This window comes from Amblyraja radiata, chromosome 3 (genome assembly GCF_010909765.2).
Source record: "Amblyraja radiata isolate CabotCenter1 chromosome 3, sAmbRad1.1.pri, whole genome shotgun sequence".
Taxonomy (NCBI): Eukaryota; Metazoa; Chordata; class Chondrichthyes; order Rajiformes; family Rajidae; genus Amblyraja; species Amblyraja radiata.
In genome coordinates, this window is record NC_045958.1 from 11426184 (window position 1) to 11448793 (window position 22610).

The 22610-nt window shown below is 43.0% G+C and overlaps 1 protein-coding gene across 2 annotated transcripts in view; it reads right to left on the minus strand.

Annotated features, from left to right (window-relative positions):
- Nucleotides 1–500: 500 nt before the first annotated feature.
- The window catches only part of mctp1 (multiple C2 and transmembrane domain containing 1), a 408806-nt gene continuing 386696 nt past the window's right edge, over nt 501–22610 (minus strand). For both annotated transcript variants that reach the window (XM_033017292.1, XM_033017293.1), the window contains 2 exons: nt 7751–7848; nt 501–970 (listed from right to left, as the gene is read on the minus strand). In XM_033017292.1, the coding sequence (XP_032873183.1) occupies nt 884–970; nt 7751–7848 (185 nt within the window). In that variant the 3' untranslated portion in view covers nt 501–883. The remainder of the gene's footprint in view (nt 971–7750; nt 7849–22610) is intronic.

A 22610-nucleotide genomic window follows, 5' to 3' on the forward strand; every position in this document is an offset into this window, starting at 1 on the left:
GGGTCTCCTATCCCTTCCTCCAACTGGTTCCATCTGCCCGTCATCCCTCCCTTATCTGGTTCCACATATCATTATTTATCAGAAGCTAGAACTGCAGTCCTTTGTCGTTTACATGTATCACATTCCAGCCTGACTCTTCCTCAACCTTTCCCCTACCTGGCTTCATCTATCATACTACACCTCGTCTTGTTTAATCAGCTAGCTCTTGCCTCTCCTCTTCCTTCATTGGTTTATACTGGCTATCTCGCTTCTACTTCATTCCGGTTGCAGGGTCTCGATCTCAAATGTGAACGATCTCTCTGCCTCCACAATTTCTGGCTCACCCAGTGAGTTCTTCCAGCAGGATTTTGCTGCAGATTTCAACATGTGCAGGCTTCTGTGGGTTTCTAAATTCTGCGGAATTATTTGATTGTGTCCCAAGGTTGTAGATTTGCCCCATTAACTTTTTTGAGGACAAATACATTTCTGATCTAGCAATGAAAAATATAATAAAATAAATGTTGCTGATATATCATTTTATTGTTGGTGTCTATTATTGAATTGTTTTTAACACTTGTAAACAGTCAAAACTTGTAATGCTCCAATATCATTTTAAATTATGGACACTTGTCACTGGAACAGTTTGTAAATATTTACCACCTATTTTTAATAGTTTTATAAAGATCCAGGCATTAGGCACATTCTGCGAAGCTTTAATACAATGGGAACATAATTTCAAAAAGTTTAATGTAAGTGATTTGTACAATAAGGATTTTCAAATACAGTTCAATATTGTACAGCATTTACAGATGCGTCATTTCATTATAAAAACAAAATAAATGAATGAAGAAGGGAAAACTCCAGCAGCTGAACCCATTCAAATCTTCAGGAAGCAGATGCGTAGTTATGGAGTCTTGCTGGCTGTACTGTTTTTCTTCTTATTTACGAAAAGGCCTTGACTAGATTCTGGAGATATCTCATGGTAGTGCACCTGTTTAAACAGAAGTTATAGTCAACCAAGTGATCATATAGTTCTTTGCTAACAGTGGGAATGTGTACAAACAACTGTCTAGGTATGTGGGGAAATTAATGGCTTGTAAGCTGTTTTAGTGGCTCAACTGGGGCGAAACAGAAAGGTAACATAAACCATAAAACATATTTTTTGAAAGTACTGGAGAAATTGCTGCCTGCCATAAATGTACAATATTGAATCCATGTGTGTTCTTGAGAATATGGAATAGAGGAAATAAACAGAATCTGTTCAAGGGACTGTTGCTGTGTACTAGTCATCTTATCATGACAAACATATTTCTATGCCAGTGTTCTTATGGGCATCAAGATCACAAATCTGATTACAATTAACAATGATTCGTATAAATATCGTATCAACATTACCAGGCTTTTATTTAAAAAGCAAATTTCTGTCCCTGTAGTGCTCATGTACTCCACTGTTCCCATGACTTATGCAGAGAAAATAAAAATAGAACTCGGATCAATTTCAGGATGCACTTTTTCTGTTTATTTATTCATGTGTGTATATATTTATATAATGGTATATGGACACACTGATCTGTTCTGTATTCATGCCTACTATGTTCTGTTGTGCTGAAGCAAAGCAAGAATTTCATTGTCCTATCAGGGACACATGACAATAAACTCTCTTGAATCTTTTAGTCGAATAATCAAGAAATCCAGAGATTATGGCAAAAGTGTTAAATTGTGTTGCAACCGAGTTTGGGGGTATCTCCAAGAAACGTCACCCTTGTTCTCTGGCCTTGGGTCTCTAACATTGTGAGATGTATAAGCCACTAGCCTACTCATGGGGCACTGTCGAAAATTCTAGCACAGGTCTTGTTCAGAACTCCTGTCAGGGTGCACAACTAAGTACGGTAATGCAGGACTGAGGCCAGACTGCTAGCATTGACTGCTATACTCAGCAATTGTCCATCCACTCTAATGGTAGGCTGCTATGCTCTAATATCAGCACTGAGATACGGGCCTGCTCTGACAATAAGCCTGGAGCTTGCATTCTGGTTATCCTAGTGAGAGACCTGTGAAAAATAACTCTTTGAACACTTACTCTTTAATTCTCTCTGCTGAAAAATTACTTTGCATTTTATAAAAAACAATGACATGTTTATTGAGCACTTTTTATAGCATCACTCCATCCCACTTAAAAACGAATGAATTGCGGCCATTATTATGGAGGAAAGGCAGCAGGCAATTTACACTCAGCAACTACCCACAAACAAATATAATAATGAACAAATAAACTGACTTGAGATATTGAATAAAGGTTAAATATTAGCCAGAGTAGTTCACTTTTCATGCCTACCCGAGGGGGCAAAGATACATGGTTTAAAATATTAAATGTGATTTCATGGTTTATGAAGTTCACTGCATCTAGTGGATGATCTTGATAAGTCTTGTTCAATTTATGTTGCTGTTTAATGTGAACATAAAATGTACATTTTAGGTGGTCACGAGAAAGAATAATGTTACCGTTTTTAATAAATGTTCCTCTTTGATCAACAACAGATTTTTGATCCAGTTCAATATAACTAAAATCATGCAGGCCATAATAACATTCTATCACCTTACAATGTTTCCAAAATTCTGAACATTGGACAAAAAAAAGACTAATGTAAACATAAACAAATACTTAGCTTGTTAGCTTTAATCATGGGGGACTTGACCTCCACTCTGAAGGGTGTGCACTTGAATATCGTAGCTAACTATCAATCAAGTAAATTACCTTGGTTCTACCATTAGTCAACAAGCTATGGAGAAATGGAGGGCTCTTTCAGGCTGCAAGAAAACAGGTGTCTCTAGAAACTATAACTTATAAATTAATGTAAAGAAATTCTGACGTTAATCCTGCACCAATTTGGTTGATGTAGTGCTAAATGCCAACCAAGAAGTTAGTCTCTTGGAAGCTGAATTATTGAGTGTATTGCTCAATTTAAAACTGAACCAAATGAACCAAGAAGCCATTCAGAGTCGGAGCTACTGCTAGTTAATTTAATTTGAGAGGTAATTGAAATATTACAATTAACCAAGAATGTGTTTTAACTGCTTTTGGAAGAAATATGCAAATACACATCCTTCAAGTGCTTAACGATCACTGGTACTCCCATCCCCCTTGCGGATGTTCCTGTAATTTTTCTTCATGCTCTTGTGAGAAATGCATGTAAATGCACCTGTCACTACTTGTAAAATTTACCTAGAAAAGTTTTGGTTACATTTGATTTGATTTAATGAAACGGATAGTAACACTGTTTACAATTTCTTTTCTTTGGTACTTTTCAAAAGGGCCATGCCTAGAAATTCGATCACATCACTGTTTTCTGCATTATGGGACTGAAATAATCTATTTCCAGAATGAAATGCAGTAACAACCATTTCCAGGTCATTTATATCCAGTCTGGAAATTTATACTGAGAATTTAGACTGTATAGTGGAGGTAATGATGGCATCGTGTACATGACTGAAATCATGAAATTTTGCTTCCAATTCCCTAGGCCTCATGTCCTCCTTTGAGGTCCAGGCACTTATTCACCCTCCAATATTGCTCCAATAAAGAAATTTCCCCCCAGCAGCGGGTGGGCCACATCCATGATGATTAAAGGCCAGGTGAAATGGCACGCGCCAAAAATGACGGAAACCGTGCGGACGCCATATGTGAGAATTGTACTACCATTCGCAGCAGTTAATGGGGGGGGGGGCCCTCTTACCAGCACGAAGGTTGAGTCCAGATGGGGGCAATACGCTGACCTCCACCAAGAACCTGAGCCCCGAGCGCCGGTCCCAGACATAAGTCGATGGATCCTGCTGGCCACCGCGGTGACTATCGGTGGTGGGCTGCTGAACCCCAGCATTGGTGGTAAAATCACCACGTCCTTCTCCTTGGATCTCCTGGGTCCTGCTCAGCCATCCTCCTCTCCTGTGCCACTTGTCTGGTCTGTGGCTCTTGTGGGCGAGGCCCTCTTGTGGGCGTTGTCCTGGGTCGCTGGGCCTGCTAGGTCATTGAATCGATCCGGTCCAGCGATTCCGGGGATTCCAGCGGTTCCAGGTATTCCAGCACGCCCACCTGCCGCTGGTTGGAAAGTCACAGCTCATCAGCACAGGCCGCTAGCCAGATCGGGTCCTCGAAGCTCTCCCCCGCGAGCTGCCGGCGGATGTCGAGCGGCAACTGCTGCAGGTAGGTAAATTCAAAGAGCGGGCAAGGCTGGTGGTCGCCCATGAGCGTGAGCATCTCACTCATGAGGGCCGAGGGACTCCGGTCGCCGAGCCCGCCCATGTTGAGGACCTGACAGGCGCGCAGCATACGGCTGGGCCCGTACATCCGGAGCAGCAGCTCCTTGAGGCCTGTGTACATACCCGCTGCCGGGGGGGTTATCCAGGTAAGGAATGACCCGACCGGCCATCTGCTGGTCAAGGGCGCTTACCGCATAGTGGTAACGAGCCTCGTCAGCCGTGACGCCGCGGATGAAGAACTGGGACTCGGCCTGTCGAAACCAAACCCCCGGCTGCGAGGTCCAGAATGTAGGTAGCTTCAGGGAGAACGCATTGAGTTCGGCCTCATAGGCGGCAGCGGTAGAATGCAATTTATTTTCAAATTTCCCTTCCAGGATTACACTCCTGGGCGTCGGGGTCACCAATGTGGCGAGGACTCGCAGGAGTCCAGCCAAAAACTAATCGGACGCGAGTGGCGTGCACTAGATGTGTTTATTCTCTCCGATACAGCTCCCTACTCCTCCAAGGTCACGGGCGTTGCCCGGCCTTAAATACCAACTCAGGTACCGACTCCATAACTGGCGCCTCCCACACCAAGACGATGCCCTCCAGAGCCGAAGGTTCGTTGTGCCCTTGGTTGCCACCAGGTGCCGCCACAATATACTGTTTATTGAGAACTAATATTTCTGAGACTATTAATATATTTTCTCTGCCATTAAAGTTGAATGAGAATTAAAATGTTATTCTGCTTATAACATTCCACATTTCGAGGAGCTGTATAATAGTTTCTCAAATGTCTGATCTATATTGCACACAGAATCACAGAATGGAAATGATGCCATTAAACTACTGAGCCTGGACTGGCTCTATGTGAAAGCAATCCAACACGTTCCACTTCCCATCCCCTCCTCAGATCCCTGCAATTTCATATATTTCAGAAATACAATTATTTGTCCATCTTCCCTTTGAACATCAGAATTCAATCTGCTTTTGCATTCCAAATCTTAATCACTCACTGCATTTAAAAATAATGTTTTTCAGTTCACCTTTGTTTCTTTTGCAAATCACCTTCATTCTGTGTCCCCTTGTCCTTGACTGCTCAGGGACAGCTTTTCTCCAGGTACTTTGTCCACAGACTTTATGATTTTAAATGATTGTATTAGATTCCCTTGTAACCTCCTTTATTCCAAGGTCATCCCCAGTTTCTCTGATCTTTCCATATATCTAAAATTCCTCATCATCTTGGAACCATTTTGGTAAATCTCTTCAAAGCCCTCACATCCTTTCTCAGCTGGACTGGGCGCAATGCTGTGACTGTGATTTCTAAAGAAGCATTGACATTGCTCTTGTACTCAACATCACTGCTTATAAAGCCGAAGATCCGAGCTGCATTCTTGACCAGGATTGCAATCTGTACTGCTTCTTTCAACAAACTATGCAATGTCACCTCAGATCTGCCTCTGTTCATTAACTCATTTTTAGAATTATCTCCTTAATATTAAATTGCTTCTTCTCATTCTTCCTACCAAAATGTAACACTTAAGTTTCCTCAGCATTAAATTCCACTGAGCATCTATCCACCCATTCCATCAATCTATTTACCTTTCCCTGAACTCAATTGCTATCTTCCTCACATTTTACTATGCCTTTGCTAGCAGGAATGTTATAAAGATTTTGAATGATTTTGAATTTAATCACTTCAAGTCATATTCCAAATTCTATGACTTTCTTCTAATTGTTTCTTCTGGTTTAATGCACCAATCTGAATAACCAGACCTAGGCAGATCCTGGTGTCACATGGAGCTGTTTAAAAAAAATAAAATCTCATCCAGTTTAAATCCAGATATTTTAAAATTAGAATCATGTGACAGATTTGCAATCAATCATAAGAGCTTGTACTGGAATGCTATGTTTGCAATAAATCATTATTCTGACTGAAACAGCTTGCTCTAATGAGGGTAGGCAAAAATGCTGGAGAAACGCAGCGGGTGAGGCAGCATCTATGGAGCCTAGTGAGGTCGCTCTGGGAACATATTCAAAGTGTAATTTTCCACTTTGATATATATCATAGTCTTTAGAAAAAGGTTCAGGATGATTACTAGGTGCAAAATAGTACTTGCAAGGATGATGGTTGGAAACTCATTCAACCCACATATATTCATGAAGGGAAAATCATGCACCACTGGCCCAAGATTTTTCAATCAGTGCTCCATGACAGGAATGCTCAAGTCCTTGAATAAGCACTATTTAAGCTGAATTGTTTCCACTTTAGAATTAAGTTTACATTATGTTAGCAAATTACATTCGCGAATTTGCAAATGACACAAAGCTGGGTGGCAGTGCGAACTGTGAGGAGGATGCTATGAGGAAGCAGGGTGACTTGGACAGGTTGGGTGAATGGGCAGATGTATGGCAGATGCAGTTTAATGTGGATAAATGTGAGGTTATCCACTTTGGTGGCAAAAACAGATAGGCTGATTTTTATCTAAATGGTGTCAAGTTGGGAAAAGGAGAAGTACAACGGGATCTGGGGGTCCTTGTTCATCGGTCACCTGGAGGTACAGCAGGCAGTGAAGAAAGCGAATGGCATGTTGACCTTCATAACAAGAGGAGTTGAGTATAGGAGCAAAGAGGTCCTCCTGCAGTTGTAAAGGGCCCTAGTGAGACCACACCTGAAATATTGTGTGCAGTTTTGGTCTCCAAACTTGAGGAAGGACATTCTTGCTGTTGAGGGAGTGCAGTGTAGGTTCACACGGTTAATTCCCAGGATGGTGGGTCTGTCATATGTTGATAGATTGGAGTGGCTGGGCTTGTATACTCTAGAATGTAGAAGGATGAGAGGATATCTTATTGAAACATATAAGATTATTAAGGGTTTGGACACGCTAGAGGCAGGAAACATGTTCCCAATGTTGGAGTAGTCCAGAACCAGGGGCCATAGTTTAAGAATAAGTGGTAAGCCATTTAGAACAGAGATGAGGAAACACTTTTTCACACAGAGAGTTGTGAGTGTGTGGAAATCTTTGCCTCAGAGGGCGGTGGAGGCTGGTTCTCTGGATGCTTTAAAGAGAGAGTTAGATAGAGCTCTTAGGGATAGCGGATTTAAGGGATATAGAGAGAAGACAGGAACGGGGGTACTGATTGTGGATGATCAGCCATGATCACATTGAATGGCGGTGCTGGCTCAAAGGGCTGAATGGCCTCCTATTGCACCTATGGCCTATTGTTATACGTAATAGCTAAAAGCTTCGGAAAACTTCAGGACTGTACACTGAAAATTAAAACTTCATTTTAGTTCCTGCCCACATTAAAGTCTGAACTGTAACCATTTCACCCATCCTCTGATTTTTGCCATGATGGGAAAAAACATACATTAGAAATAGTTGCCATCCCACTTGAAGTTTAATCAGGAAGGGTACTACCCTTGCTTGATGTCATTCTGCTCTCTGAGACCCAAGCATTTCAGCTACTTGTAATTACGATGTCACCAAGTCATATTTCAGCTGTTCTTCAAAACAGATATAGAGGTACTTACCACTTGCACATCGGAAGGAACTCTGGAGAGAAAGTCGAGCAGTTCGTTATTATCAATGAGAAATGGATTACGAAGTTTCTTTGTGAATTTGTGGACACCTGTGAAAGTGTTAATGAAAGGAACTCTGTTATTTTTTTCTCCATTGTTAGTATGAAAATTAGTATGATGAATTACAAACATTGGATAGGGAACAATCACTTATTTATACCTATGAAACGAGCAAATGAATCCATGCAGTGAAAACCTCTTAAATGGTTTTCAAATGTAATCATGCATTATTAAATCATGCTACAATCTACTAATTTTATTACACCTTAAGGTATAATTTGCACTCAAAGTGTTTCTTCATGGAAGCTGCGATACCAGACAACGTTCTTGTATGCTGTGCTCCCGGACTTTACTTTACTCCTTAAGCAACTTGAAATTTACCATCACTGGAGAAAATAATCCTGGGTTTTGTTAAGAAAAAAAGTCAGTTGAACTGCATGAAACTATAGGCTTTTGTCCATGTAATTGTGTAGTGGTTTGAGATTCCCGAAAGAAGGTGGAAGTTCTGAACTTCCGCCCAGCTGATTGCCACTCGGAATAACTGTGCTCTCCTGCTGAATTCAAGGATTTCAGTGGGAGCACACATTTCTACAGATTGCATGTTTAACCATTGGCATGTCAATCTGGGGTAAATCTAGATGGCTCCTTCAGTCTAATAGGAAAGGAGTTGTGGAGACAAGATTATTTCTTTTTTTTTTTTAAATGTATTGCTTTCTAATGCCTTCATTTTTGTGTTTTTAGCAAATGAAATTAGTATTTTAAATAATGTTTTTAATTCAAGTACAAATTATTTTATTGATAAATTTATCAGCAATGCTCAAAGCAAATCTGGAGGGCCTGTCAGTTTTAAAAGAAAACTAACTGTGCTTAACTGGGATGTTTAAGAAAGAACTGCAGATGCTGGAAAAATGGAAGGTAGACAAAAATGCTGGAGAAACTCAGCGGGTGAGGCAACATCTATGGAGCGAAGGAATAGGTGACTTTTCAGGTCGAGACCCATCTTCAGACTGGGAGATAGCTTCCTGGAAAATCACAGCAACTGACGGCAGGCATCCAGCATGTCAAGCTACTTGCCAGTCACCAAAACATCCTGGCCATGGAATATACCTGATACAGTATAATATTTCTGAAATCAACATTTGTGGCAATTAGTTGTATTTTACATGACTGCCAGATCTGAAGAAGTGTCTCGACCCGAAATGTCGCTATTCCTTCTCTCCATAGATGCTGCCTCACCCGCTGAGTTCCTCCAGCATTTTTATCTACCTTCTCCAGATCCTATCATATTGTTTTATAAAAGAAAATAATTTTTGGTTAATATAAATATTTGGAAGTTAGTTTTATTTTCCACGTTCCCATCAGCCAGTTAACTTTTTTAAACTTGGAGCAGTTAATGATAATATGATATAATTGTTTGATATATATCAAATCTTATTTCTTGTTAAATGAGCAGGGTTCCAAGGACTACACTGTTCCCTGGGCATTCAATGTACCCAATACAAGTATCCAATATAGAGGGTTTTAACACAAGCCGATTTAATTTGAATTAGTGGGGACCACCCTATAAAATCAACAAAGATGCACCTATCGCCCTGTGCCAATGGGAATGGTAGTTGAGTGTAATGTGAGGGGGGAAGTTCACTCCTGTCTTCACTGCTACTCCTCAATTTCTCCATCACAGTCAGCAGCTCATCAGCTGCTAATGGCATCAGAACTTCATGAGTGTTGAATTCCAGGAAGCTATACAACTGACAGGAATTAATTTATGGACAAATACATTTCATGGAAGATGCAAGTAATGCTCAATACCAAAGGTTCAAAGGTTCTTTATTTGTCACATACACCAATTGGTGTAGTGAAATGCGGATTGCCATTGCAGCACATTAAAAATAATACAACATAACAATAATAAAGAAATGTAAACATAAAAACATCCCCACACAATGGTTCCCATTATGAGGGAAGGCGCAAAGTCCAGTCCCCATCCCCATTACCACCCATAGTCAGGCCTATTGAGGCCTCCGCAGTCGCCTTTACGGGGCCCGATGTTCCAGGCCCTTATCGCCGGATGATGGTGCTCCGGTGTTGGGAGAATCCTCACAGCGGCTTGGGATACCAGGAACGGCCGGTTCCTTACCCGAGGCCGCGGCTTCCGAAGCTAACAGGCCGCGCTGGATGGAGCTCCACCACTGGCGATCTTGGCGAGAGATCCCAGGCTCCCAATGTAAAGTTCAGCGCCGCGGTTCCGCAATGTTTCATCGGCGGTCCCAGCATTCCGGAGTTCCAGTGCAGCAACCCGGGCAAGGCATCGCCCACTCCGCGATAGCGCTCCAGCGCTGTGCGGCCGCCGAAGCCGAGGTTCTGGTCGGTCCCCTCAGGAAAAGCTGCTCCAGGCCCGCTGGTAGGCCGCGAGGACGGGTCAAAGGTGCTACTCGGAAGAGAGCCGCCTCTTCGACCAGGTAGAGACCCTGAAAAGGAGTCCCCACCCCCCACGCACACATAAAAAAGACTAAACCTCCAAAAATAAAACACTTTAACTCACTAAAAATTAAAAAAAGAGGTGAAAAAACGGACAGCTGCAGCCTGGGCAGCCATAGCCATACAGGACGGCACCCCCTATGTGTAGGAAAGAACTGTAGTTGCAGGTTTAAATCGAAGGTAGACACGAAATGCTGGAGTAACTCAGCGGGACAGGCAGCTTCGCTGGAGAGAAGGAATGGGCGACGTTTCGGGTCGAGACCCTTCATATAAGTTCTAATGTAAATCAAATTAAACCTTTACCCAAAATGGAAATTTCAGTGGAAAATGTACCCAAGTCTGATTCAAAAGTAGCTATAGTTTAGTTTATTGTCATGTGTACGGAGGTACAGTGAAAAGCTTTTGTTGCATGCTACAAATAACCTCATTACACAGGATCCCACCCACCCCCTGCACAAGTCCTTCCAACTTCTGCCATCAGGCCGCCGATATAAAGTCCCCCTATCCAAGAAAAACATCCACAAAAACTCATCCATACCCATTGCCATAAACAGCTTAAATAAAAAATGAACAAGGGACAAATTAACCCTGACGCACTGTTACTTTACACGTATCCACAACTTTTATCTTGTCTATTTTTATAGTTTCTAATCTTTATACTTGCTTTTAAGATCTATACACACTGTGTGTGCTCGCAGAAATCTGTGTTGTATGACTGCTTATCAGTACATTGTCCTGGTTGTATGTTGAGCCACGTCAAAGAAGATTTTCTGTCACGACAGACAATAAAGTTTTCTGAATCTGAATCTGAATGCTAACCAGTTAACCGAAAGACAATATATGATTACATTCGACCCATCCACATTGTACAGATACATGATAATGGGAATAACGTGAATAACATTAGTACAAGATAAAGTCTGATTAAAGATAGTCCGAGGGTCTCCAATGAGGTAGATAGTAGTTTAGGACTGCACTCTAGTTGTTGATAGAATGGTTCATTTGCTTGATAACTGGGAGGAAACAGTCCCAGAATCTGGTGGTGTGCATTTTCACACTTCTATAGCTCTTGCCTGGAGTGAGATTCATCCTTCATTACACTGGTGGCTTTATCGAGGCAGCATGAGGAAGTAAATTAAGTCAATAGTAAGGGGGGTTGGTTTGTGTGATGGTCTGGGTGGCGTCCACAATTCTCTGCAGCTTCTTGAGGACTTGGATGGAGGTGTTCCCAAACCATGCTGTGTTGCATTCCGATAAAATGTTTCCGACAGCACATCTGTAGAGGTTGGTGAGAGTTGTTGGGGACATGCTGAACTTCCTAAGACTCTCAGACAGTGGTTTGCTTTCTTGGCCATTACTTTGATACAAATTGCGGGTGATATTTACTCCTAGGAATTTGAAGCTTTCAACCATATCTACTTATGCGCCATCAATCCACTTTGCTTCCTGACGTCGATCACTATCGCCTTTGTCTTGCTGACATTGAGAGAAAGGTTGGTGTCTTGACACCAGGTCACAAGGTTCACAAACTCCTTCCTGTACTCCTATTGTCATTACTTGATATCCAGTCCACAACGGTGGTGTCGCCTGCAAATTTGTAAATAAAATTGGATTTGTAACTTGGCTGCACAGTCGTGGGTGTACAAGGAGTAAAGAAGGGGGCAGATAATGCATCCATGCAGAGCACCAGTGTGGAGGATTAACCTAGAGGATGGTTTGTCCCCTATCCTCACCGATTGGGGAATGTTGGTAAGGAAGTCAAGGATCCAGTTGCAGAGATAATGCTGACTCCAACTTCCATGAGCTTGTTGATAAGCTTGGATGACATAATCATGTTAAAAGCAGAGCTGTAGTCAATAATTAAAAGTCTTACATAGATGTCTCTCTCATCCAGGTGTTCCAGGGATGAGCGTGGGGTCAGGGAGATACCATCAACTGTGGACATAGAAACATAGAAAATAGGTGCAGGAGTAGGCCATTCGGCCCTTCGAGCCTGCACTGCCATTCAATATGATCATGGCTGATCATCCAACTCAGTATCCTGTACCTGCCTTCTCTCCATACCCCCTGATCCCTTTAGCCACAAGGGCCACATCTAACTCCCTCTTAAATATAGCCAATGAACTGGCCTCAACTACCTTCTGTGGCAGAGAATTCCACAGATTCACCACTCTCTGTGTGAAAAATGTTTTTTCTCATCTCAGTTCTAGAAGACTTCCCCCTTATCCTTAATCTGTTGTGGCGGTAGGCAAACTGCAATGGGTCAAGGCTGCTTGGATAATGTGTTCCATTATTGGCCTCTCAAAGCATTTCCTGATAATGGATGTCAAGGCCACTGGACGGTAATTGTTAAGGCATGAGGTCTTGCTTTCCTTCGGCACCGTTATGATAGTGGTGATGAAACAAACTACAGAGCGGAGGTGCAGAACCTGGCGGACTGGTGCGCCAATAACAACTTGGCACTAAACACCTCCAAGACCAAGGAGCTGATTATTGACTTCAGGAGGTCCCATTCTGGAGAATACGCCCCAATCTCCATTTACGGGGAAAGTGTGGAGAGAGTGTCCAGCTTTAAGTTTCTGGGCACTCACATTTCAGAAGACCTCACATGGTCCACAAACACCGCCGCGCTGGTCAAGAAGGCACAGCAACGACTGTTCTTCCTGAGGACATTAAAAAAGACTGGTCTGCCCCAACAGCTGCTGACAACGTTCTACCGCTGCACCACAGAGAGCATACTAACGTATGGCATCTCTGTGTGGTATCTCAGCTGCACGGAGGCAGAGAGGAGAGCTCTTCAGCGCGTCGTCAACAGAGCGCAGCGGATCATCGGGACAGAGCTACCAGCCTTGGAGGGCATCTACCACACGCGGTGCCTCAGGAAGGCCCTCAGCATCCATAAGGACTCATCACACCCCTGCCACGGTCTGTTTCAACTACTTCCCTCCGGCAGACGTTACAAGGCCTTCTACGCCCGAACCTCTAGACTCAGGAACATTTTATCCCAAGAGCTATAGCGGCTCTGAACCGGCCCTAATGAGTGCCCCCCCACCCACCCACTTTGGACAGTCTCCCTCAGATGGTCACGTCAATCAATTCAGCTTGTTTATTTATGTATTGTATTTATTTACCTTTCTTGTACATCAGTGGAGCTGCACACTAAATCTCGTTGCACTGACGTGCAATGACAATAAAATATATATTATTATTATTATTGAAGCAAGTGGTAGTAGGGAAATATTAAAGATGTTCAAGAATACACCCAAAAGTTGGTCTGCGGAGCATCTAAGGACACGGCCAGGGACTCCGTCTGGATCAGTTGCTTCCGTGGGTTCACCCTCAGGAAGGCCGATCAAACTTCTGCAACAGTGACCCTGGGAAGATGAACCATTGAGTCTGAAGGGACGGATGCCATCTGCTCAAAGCGAAAATAGAAAACATTGTTCATCAGGTAGGGCTGCACTATCACCGGTGATGTTGCCTGACTACTCTGCAACCAGTTATAGTATTCGCACCTTGCCACATTTTGTGTATGGTCGAATGTTTGTCCGGTATTTATAGCTTTGGAAAGATCATAGCGGGCTTTCTTGTACTGCTCGAGATCATTCGACTTGTATGCAGCAGACTTGGCCTTCACCAGTGAATGTACTTCGTGGTTCCTCCATGGGTTCTGGTTGCTTGGAACACTCTGATTGTCTTTGTCGAATTTCCTCAGATCTTTACATTACATTTAAGTGTTGCTGGTGAGCAAATTACCATCCTGTTGACGTTCAATGGAGAGGAAAATGCCATTAAGCTAGGAGCTAGATAGTAGGGGGTTGGAGTGTGGAAATCTCAGTTGGATTGGTAGTGGGTGGATTAAGTAGTCACTGGGTGATTTATGTTATTTCCGACCTGATACAACTGTAACTGCCTGATTTCAATTTGGGTGGTTTTACAAAAGGTTGTTTGCCAATTTGTACACATAAGCCTCAAACCTTTCAGATACATGTTCGAACTAATGCAATAAAATCCCATCTCTGATATTTTACATTGCAATCTGTTCTGCATGATGGATCAAAGACCTAAAAAGGCACGCAGATCTTTTTATTTTAAACCAAGTAGCTTTTGTACATGAAGTTCTTTTTAAAACATGACCTCATGTACATTCACAGTAGCTACAATAACTGGAAAATATCAGCTTGCAGGCCTACTCTTTATGTTGGTGTCTTAAATCTTACAAGTATTTGAATGATTATGAACAAGGATAAATGTGGGAACACCAAGTCAGATCTTTGGTTCTATTTTGTTTAGTCAGAGCGGTTTACAAACTGCAATGCTGATGTTTCCAACATTTTTTGTATTTCAAATTTCCAACAACTACAGTGTTTTGTATTTCATAGTCTTAGAAATATTTTTTTTCCCCCACTCTCCTTTGCCCTCATTTTTCTCCTATTGGTATCAGCTCAAGATTGGCTGCAACGAGACTTGAAACCCTTTCAACCTGCACCACCACTATTTCTGGGATTCGGTTTCTCTTCATCATTCATGTATCACAGACATTCTGTTTGTTCACGATGTCCCTCTCTTTTTTTGCAACATAAAATGTTTGATTTCAAATGTTTCCTTGTTTTCTAATGCTCTATGTATTTAGAGTCCTAGACACATAAAGCTTGGAAACAGGCTGTTTCCACACCGGCCAACATGTCCCAGCAACACTAGTCCCACCTGCCTGCGTTTGGGCCATATCCCTCTAAACCTATCCTATCCATGTACCTGTCTAATTGAACGTTGCGGTAGTCCCTTCCTCAACTACCCTCTGGCAGCTCGTTCCATATACCCACCACCCTTTGTGTGAAAAATTACCCCTCAGATTCCTATTAAATATTTTCCCCTTCACCTTAAACCTATGTCCACTGGTCCCAGATGCTCCTACTCTGGGCAAGAGACTCTGTGCGTCTACCCAATCTATTCCTCTCATCCTCCTGCACTCAAGGGAATGGAGTCCATTAGAGCTCAACTTCTCCCTGTAGCTCAGACCTTCGAGTTCTGGCAACATCCTCGTAAATTTTCTTTGTACCCTTTCCAGCTCGACAACATCTTGCTTATAATGCGATGCCCAGAATTGAAGACAATATTCTAAATGCGGCCTCACCAACGTCTTAAATAACTGGAACATGACCTCCCAACTTCAAAACTCACTACTCTGAAGGCCAATGTGCCAAAAGCCATTTTGACCACGCTATCTACATGCAATTCTACCTTCAAGGAACTATGTACCTGCGCGCCTAGATCCCTCTGCTCTGTAAAGGGTCTGTCCCACTTACGTGTCCTTGGCACGCAAATTACGCAACCTCGTGGTCGCGTTGAGGTGCATGGGCATCGAATGACCGCGCGGGGTCGGTCCCACTTTGTAGCGAACAAAATCTTCGCGCGCCAACGGCCTGTCGTGGAACTGACGGCCAAAGTGGGACAGGCCCAAGACCCTGGCGCGACGCAACATCTTATCTCCAACAGCAGCAGAAGCAGGCAAACGATCGCCAAACTCGGCCTGCGGCTCACGGATCCGAATCCACCTCCACTTAGAAACATAGAAACATAGAAAATAGGTGCAGGAGTAGGCCATTCGGCCCTTCGAGCCTGCACTGCCATTCAATATGATCATGGCTGATCATCCAACTCAGTATCCTGTACCTGCCTTCTCTCCATACCCCCTGATCCCTTTATCCACAAGGGCCACATCTAACTCCCTCTTAAATATAGCCAATTAACTGGCCTCAACTACCTTCTGTGGCAGAGAATTCCACTTCTACTCCCAGAGCGGGGCTAAGAAAATTGAAGATGGACACAAAATGCTGGAGTAACTCAGCGGGACCGGCAGCATCTCTGGAGAGAAGCAATGGGTGACGTTTCGGGTCAAGACCCTTCTTTTCAGATTGAAGAAGAGTCTCGACCCGAAACATCACCCATTGCTTCTCTCCAGAGATGCTGCTGGCCCCGCTAAGTTACTCCAGCTTTGTGTCCTTCTTCAATTGACATCACGCGCTCCAGACGGCGGTGCGTACGCATGAAATCGCGCGGGACCGTCGCGGCTCAATGCGACCACGAGGTTGCGTAATTTGCGTGCCAAGGACACGTAAGTGGGACAGGCCCTTTATACTCCCCAGAGGCCTACCATTCACTGTGTAGGTCCAGCCCATGTTCGACTTCCCAAAACGCAACACCACACATTTCTCAGTATTAAATTCCATCAACCATTCTTCAGCCCACCTAGATAACTGATCAAGATCCTGCTGCAATTTTTCACAACCATCCTCACTATCTGCAAGACCTTCCACCTTTGCATTATCTGCAAACTTGCTGAACTTGCCATGTACGTTTTCATATTTTGAAAACTTGAGTAAAACCATTTTACTTAACTTTGCTAATGAATAAAATTAGGTCAACATTCAGAAATAGCTCCATCTCATTTTTAATTAAGATGTTGTAAAAAAACAAAACAAAATCTGGTCAAAATCAATTAAAATCCAGTAATATGTAAGGAAATATATCTTGAAGGGACAAAATATGTGGTCTTAAATGCTGTTGAATGTAAAACAGTGCACCATCAAAAATGTACTATAATTAGTTTCCAGTGTAATACTTAAGAAAATTGGAAATCAATTCCACTGGGTTTGTGAATATTTAATTTCATATAAAAATAATAGTTTGAATATTCCTGTAGATGGATCAGTTATATTGAAATGTTACATCTAATTTTCTGAGCATGTAGAACAAAACTTTTTACTGTACCTTACTAAATGACAATAATAAACATAAACCCAAGTACAGGTGCACAACCTTTTATCCGAAAGCCTTGGGACCAGACACTTTTCGTAATTCGGAATTTGTCGGCCTTCTGAATGGAAATTTTTTAGCGTAGATTTTAATGGCTGGCTCAGTGGTAGAGTGCTCGGCTCATATCCGCAAGGTCGCGAGTTTGCGCCTTGATCCCGGCAGTTCCTCGGTCGCGAGTTTGAGTCTTCAATGTAGTTTTTTCTTGCAGAATAAATGTCTGTATGAAATGCAGTGTGTTGAATGAATTCCTGAATTTGTAAATGTGACCGCAGCATTGAATCACCTCTCGCACTCATGTCACCCTAGCGGGGCTACATGCCCTTAGGCGACCTAAGGCGACATTTTCACACTCTTATATCTGTGTGCAGCAGAGGCGATGTGCGTTTGGCGCCAAACGTGAGCTTTGGCGTGCCATGTTTAGCGCCAAACGTGAGCTTTGGTGAGCTTTGGTGTGCAGACGACATCCTGGAAAAAATGTCAGGTTTCTTCCAGGTAGGCGATATACCTTCCTGGGCAATATACCCTCCACTTCTCTTTTATGAAGGGGATTTAGTTCCCCTTTCTTCCAGGACCGACCTTGCACACCATCAGCTTCTGCCCATACGGGGAGCGTGTTCCTCTGGAGTTGGAACGGGGCTGGGCTGGAGTTGCTGATCTGGGATCTCCGTGCTTGCAGTGGGCCTGGGGGTCGGTGTCCCGATGAGGGGGCGCAGCTCGGGCTGTGGGCGAACTGACACTTGTCGCCGTAGCGGCCCATCGGGGTGCGGCTTCTGGTGGTCCTGACGTCTCCGGGCAGTTTGCAGTTTTCCTCTGGAGTTGGAACGGGGCTGGGCTGCTGCTGGCTGTGGGTCTCTGGGATCTCCGTACTTGCAGTGGGCCTGGGGGTCGGTGTCCCGTTGGTCCTGACGTCTCCGGTGACTGGCACTGACCTGCTGGCATCGCCGACATGAAGACAGTGCAAAGCCCCCGCGTCGGTGCAATGGGCGGGGAGCTGAAGAGGGGAGGGAAGGGGTCACACACATGGCCGGGAAGCAGAGGGGTGTAGGTGGGGTGAAACTGAAGGGAGCGACAATCTGCTGCTGCCTGCCCGCTGAGTTAAAAAGTTCCCACGCAAGACTCACGATACACTGTGTATCGTGAGTCTACCGTGGGAACTTTTTAACTCAGCGGGCAGGCAGCAGCATATTGTCAATTATTAACCCTCCCGCGCAATATACCCTCACCTTCTCTTTTATGAATGGGGATTTAGTTCCCCTTTCTTCGAAGACCGACCGGAGGTTCCGCTGTCACCTCTGCGGGCCGCCCTCGGTGAACGTTTTCAAGGACCTTTCTTCAAGGACCGAAAAAATGTCCGCTATTCGGAGGTTTTCGTTATTTGGATCTTCGGATAAAAGGTTGTGCACCTGTATATGTAACTTTGCTTGAGTTAGTCATACAACATGGAAACAGGCCCTTCATCCCAACTTAGCCTGACATCGGTGGTGGGGAAGATGCTGGAGTCAAATATAAAAGATGAAATAGCGGCACATTTGGATAGCAGTAACAGGATCGGTCCAAGTCAGCATGGATTTACGAAGGGGAAATCATACTTGACTAATGTTCTGAAATTTTTTTGAGGATATTATTAGGAAAATGGATAAGGAAGAGCCAGTGGATGTGGTGTACCTGGACTCTCAGAAAGCATTTGTTAAGGTCCTACATAGGAGATTAGTGGGCAAAATTAGAGCACATGGTATTGGGGGTAGGGTACTGACATGGATTAAAAAATTGATTGGCAGACAGGAAACAAAGAGTAGGGATTAACAGGTCCCTTTCAGAATGGCAGGCAGTGACTAGTGGGGTACCGCAAGGCTCGGTGCTGGGACCGCAGCTATTTACAATATGCATTAATGGTTTAGATGAAGGGATTAAAAGTAACATTAGCAAATTTGCAGATGACACAAAGCTGAGTGGCAGTGTGAACTGTGAGGAGGATGTTATGAGGATACAGGGTGACTTGGACAGGTTGGGTGAGTGGGCAGATGCATGGCAGATGCAGTTTAATGTGGATAAATGTGAGGTTATTCACTTTGGTGGCAAAAACAGGAAAGCAGATTATTATCTGAATGGTGTCAAATTGGGAAAAGGGGAAGTACAACGAGACCTGGTGGTACTTGTTCATCAGTCACTGAAAGTAGGCAGCAGGTACAGCAGGCAATGAAGAAAGCGAATGGCATGTTGGCCTTCATAACAAGAGGATTTGAGTATAGGAGCAAAGAGGTCCTTCTGCAGTTGTATAGGGCCCTAGTGAAACCACATTGTGTGGTTTCCACTATTGTGTGCAGTTTTGGTCTCCAAATTTGAGGAAGGACATTCTTGCTATTGAGGGAGTGCAGCGTAGGTTCACAAGGTTAATTCCCGGGATGGCGGGACTGTCATATGTGAATAGAATGGAGCGGCTGGGCTTGTACACTCTGGAATTTATATGGATGAGAGGGGATTTTATTGAAACATGTAAGATTATTAAGGGTTTGGACATGCTAGTGGCAGGAAATATGTTCCCGATGTTGGGGGAGTCCAGAACCAGGGGCCACAGTTTAAGAATAAGGGGTAAGCCATTTAGAACGGAGATGAGGAAAAACTTTTTCACACCGAGGGTTGTGAATCTGTGGAATTCTCTGCCTCAGAAGGCAGTGGAGGCCAATTCTCTGGATGCTTTCAAGAGAGAGTCAGATAGAGCTCTTGAAAATAGCGGAGTCGGGAGATATGGGGAGAGGGCAGGAACGGGGCACTGATTGTGGATGATCAGCCATGATCACAATGAATGGCGGTGCTGGCTCGAAGGGTCAAATGGCCTACTCATGCACTTATTATCTATACACCAAGGTACCTCATCTACACTAACCCCGCAACCACAATTGGCCCATATCCCTCTGAACTGTTCCTATACATAAATAGTTTCATCTCCTCCCGACTGGACTACTGCAACTCACTTCTCCTTGGCATCAGCTCCACCTACATCAACCGACTCCAACTGGTCCAGAACGTAGCCGCCCGACTCATCACCCACACCAAATCCTGGCATCACATCACTCCAGTCCCAAACAACTTCATTGGCTTCCCATCTCCCACCGGATCACCAACAAAATCCTGGTCCTCACCTACAAAGCCCTCCACCATCTGGCCTCCCCATATCTCACTGACCTCCTCTCCCCCTACCAACCCTCACGGTCCCTCAGATCCACATCAGCCGGTCTCCTCTCCATCCACAAGTCCAACCTCCGCAGTTTTGAGGACAGAACCTTCTCCAGGGCAGCTCCCAGGCTCTGGAACTCCCTCCCCCAACTGATCCGCAATTCCGTGATCCTCACCATCTTCCAGTCCCGCCTCAAGACCCATCTCTTCACCTCTGCCTATCCTTAGCCCCACGTCCCCCTCCCTTTTCATCTGTGCTTGAATTGCCTCATATTGTGTTTTGAATTGAATTCTGTCTTTAATTTGTGTACTAGTCATGTCTACTATTTATTTCATTCCGCTTACATGTTTTTCCTCTACTTGCTAATTTTTTGTAAGGTGTCCTTGAGACTCTTGAAAGGCGCCCATAAATAAAATGTATTATTATTATCTCTATTCAGCTCAGGTTCTTAATGAAATGTACAGGCACAATTATTCCGTAGAACTCAATGTCGAGAATAGGTAGCCGTACTCTTGTGCACGTTTTACTATTCACAAAACCATCCCTATTGATACATTAAACACTCTATATTGTATCACAGTTCTCTGAAATTGTTAAGTAAATAGAATTAATTTTAAGGCAGTGTGCTACATGCTGACACTATTATTTATTTATATATATATATATATATATATATATAAAAATATATATATATAAATATTATATAAATATTATATATATATATAATAGTGTCAGCATGTAGCACACTGCTTTAAAATTAATTCTATTTATTTAACAATTTCAATATATATATATATATATATATATATATGCATTTAGCTTAACTACCCATTGTAAATGTCACGATAGTTTGTTTTCCTTTTATTTACTCTCTATTTATGCATTTGTTGGCCATCCTTTACTGAATTCAATGATCTTCTCAGATCTCAGATATACTTTGCTTACATTATAAACCTCTTGTAACCTAATACTATCTTTAACTTCCCTTGTTAGTCATGGTTGGACCACATTTCCTGTGAGGTTTTTATTCCTTAAGGGAACATAAAACCTTGTAACATTTTAATAGTTCAATTTATTAAATCTCAGAAAGACTAACCGCTTTTGTGGATTAAAAAATAATTTAATATTTTGACTTTGGTGTAGAATTATGACAGCAGTTCTCTAAAGGCGTTAGTAGGCCATCTGAAGATCAAAACCCGAAAAAAGACAATGCTCTAGAGGCCTGTTCTATATAGACAGCCCAATGTGGCCTGTGTCTGAAAATGTTCAACTATAGAAACTGTGCAATAAATCTACTTTAACTGTAGGGCACAAAAGCAGTCTCAGGAAGACTGCCCCTCATCCCCTTTGCATGTCTAAACTTAACCCAGATAATAGCACTAATATAACACCTACAAACAGGAACGTTTTTATTAAATTCTGCATCATTCTAATTTCAAGATGTTGCAAAATGAACCTCATTTTACAATTAATTTTCTTAAATTGAGGTCCAAGATGTTTAGTTGCTTTCAAGTTAAGTTTCAAAAATGTCTCCTGTCTTGGAAATAGTTTGTCATTTTTTTCAACTCAGAATTGTTACCAGTTGTTAAATCATGTATTCATAGTTCAACCTTTGAAAGCATTTGAATATTTAATTCTATTAATATTTATACATTTGTTGCATTTGAACAAATGTGCTCTGCATGTCATTGAACCCATGAGCCTGCTCAATCCTGATAGGTTCAATCGGTGATTTTTGGTCACTGCTGCGATATATGCAGAAAGAACACAATAATTTAAACGCAGTGATACTGTAGATTAGTTTTGATTCAGGGAAGTATATTCACACCAAATCTGAAAAATAAACCTTTTTTGTAACTCCTAAAAGTTTTCTAACTTTGAAACAAAGCAACAGTGAAAATGTGTATGCTCCTAGAGATGTCCAAAATTCAACCACACAGTGGGGTCCTTTGGAGAGGAAGCTGATGTTTGGAGTATTACATTTGAATGTTATTCTAAACACTGCTTTTAAGTTCAATATACAGATTTGTCCTGTTTGTCTGCTACTAGTTATATGCTCTATTTAAACTACTAGTAGCAGAGGCCTCAATTAAGAAAAACAGTTTGGGGACTACCAACAACCTTTGCTAACAATTGCATTTTTTTAAATCAGTGTCATATCTAATGAATGAAGAAGAGCCAGAAGATTAAAAAAGGAAAGAGACCGCTTTTCGGAGCTCCGCAACGCAACTTCTCCCGCCTGTGTCATGGGGTTGGAACGACCCGGAGCGGAGCCGTACATCGCCCGGCGCGGCTTTAATGGCCACGGGACATGCCAATGCCTGCCGGGGGCTCCCCATGGAG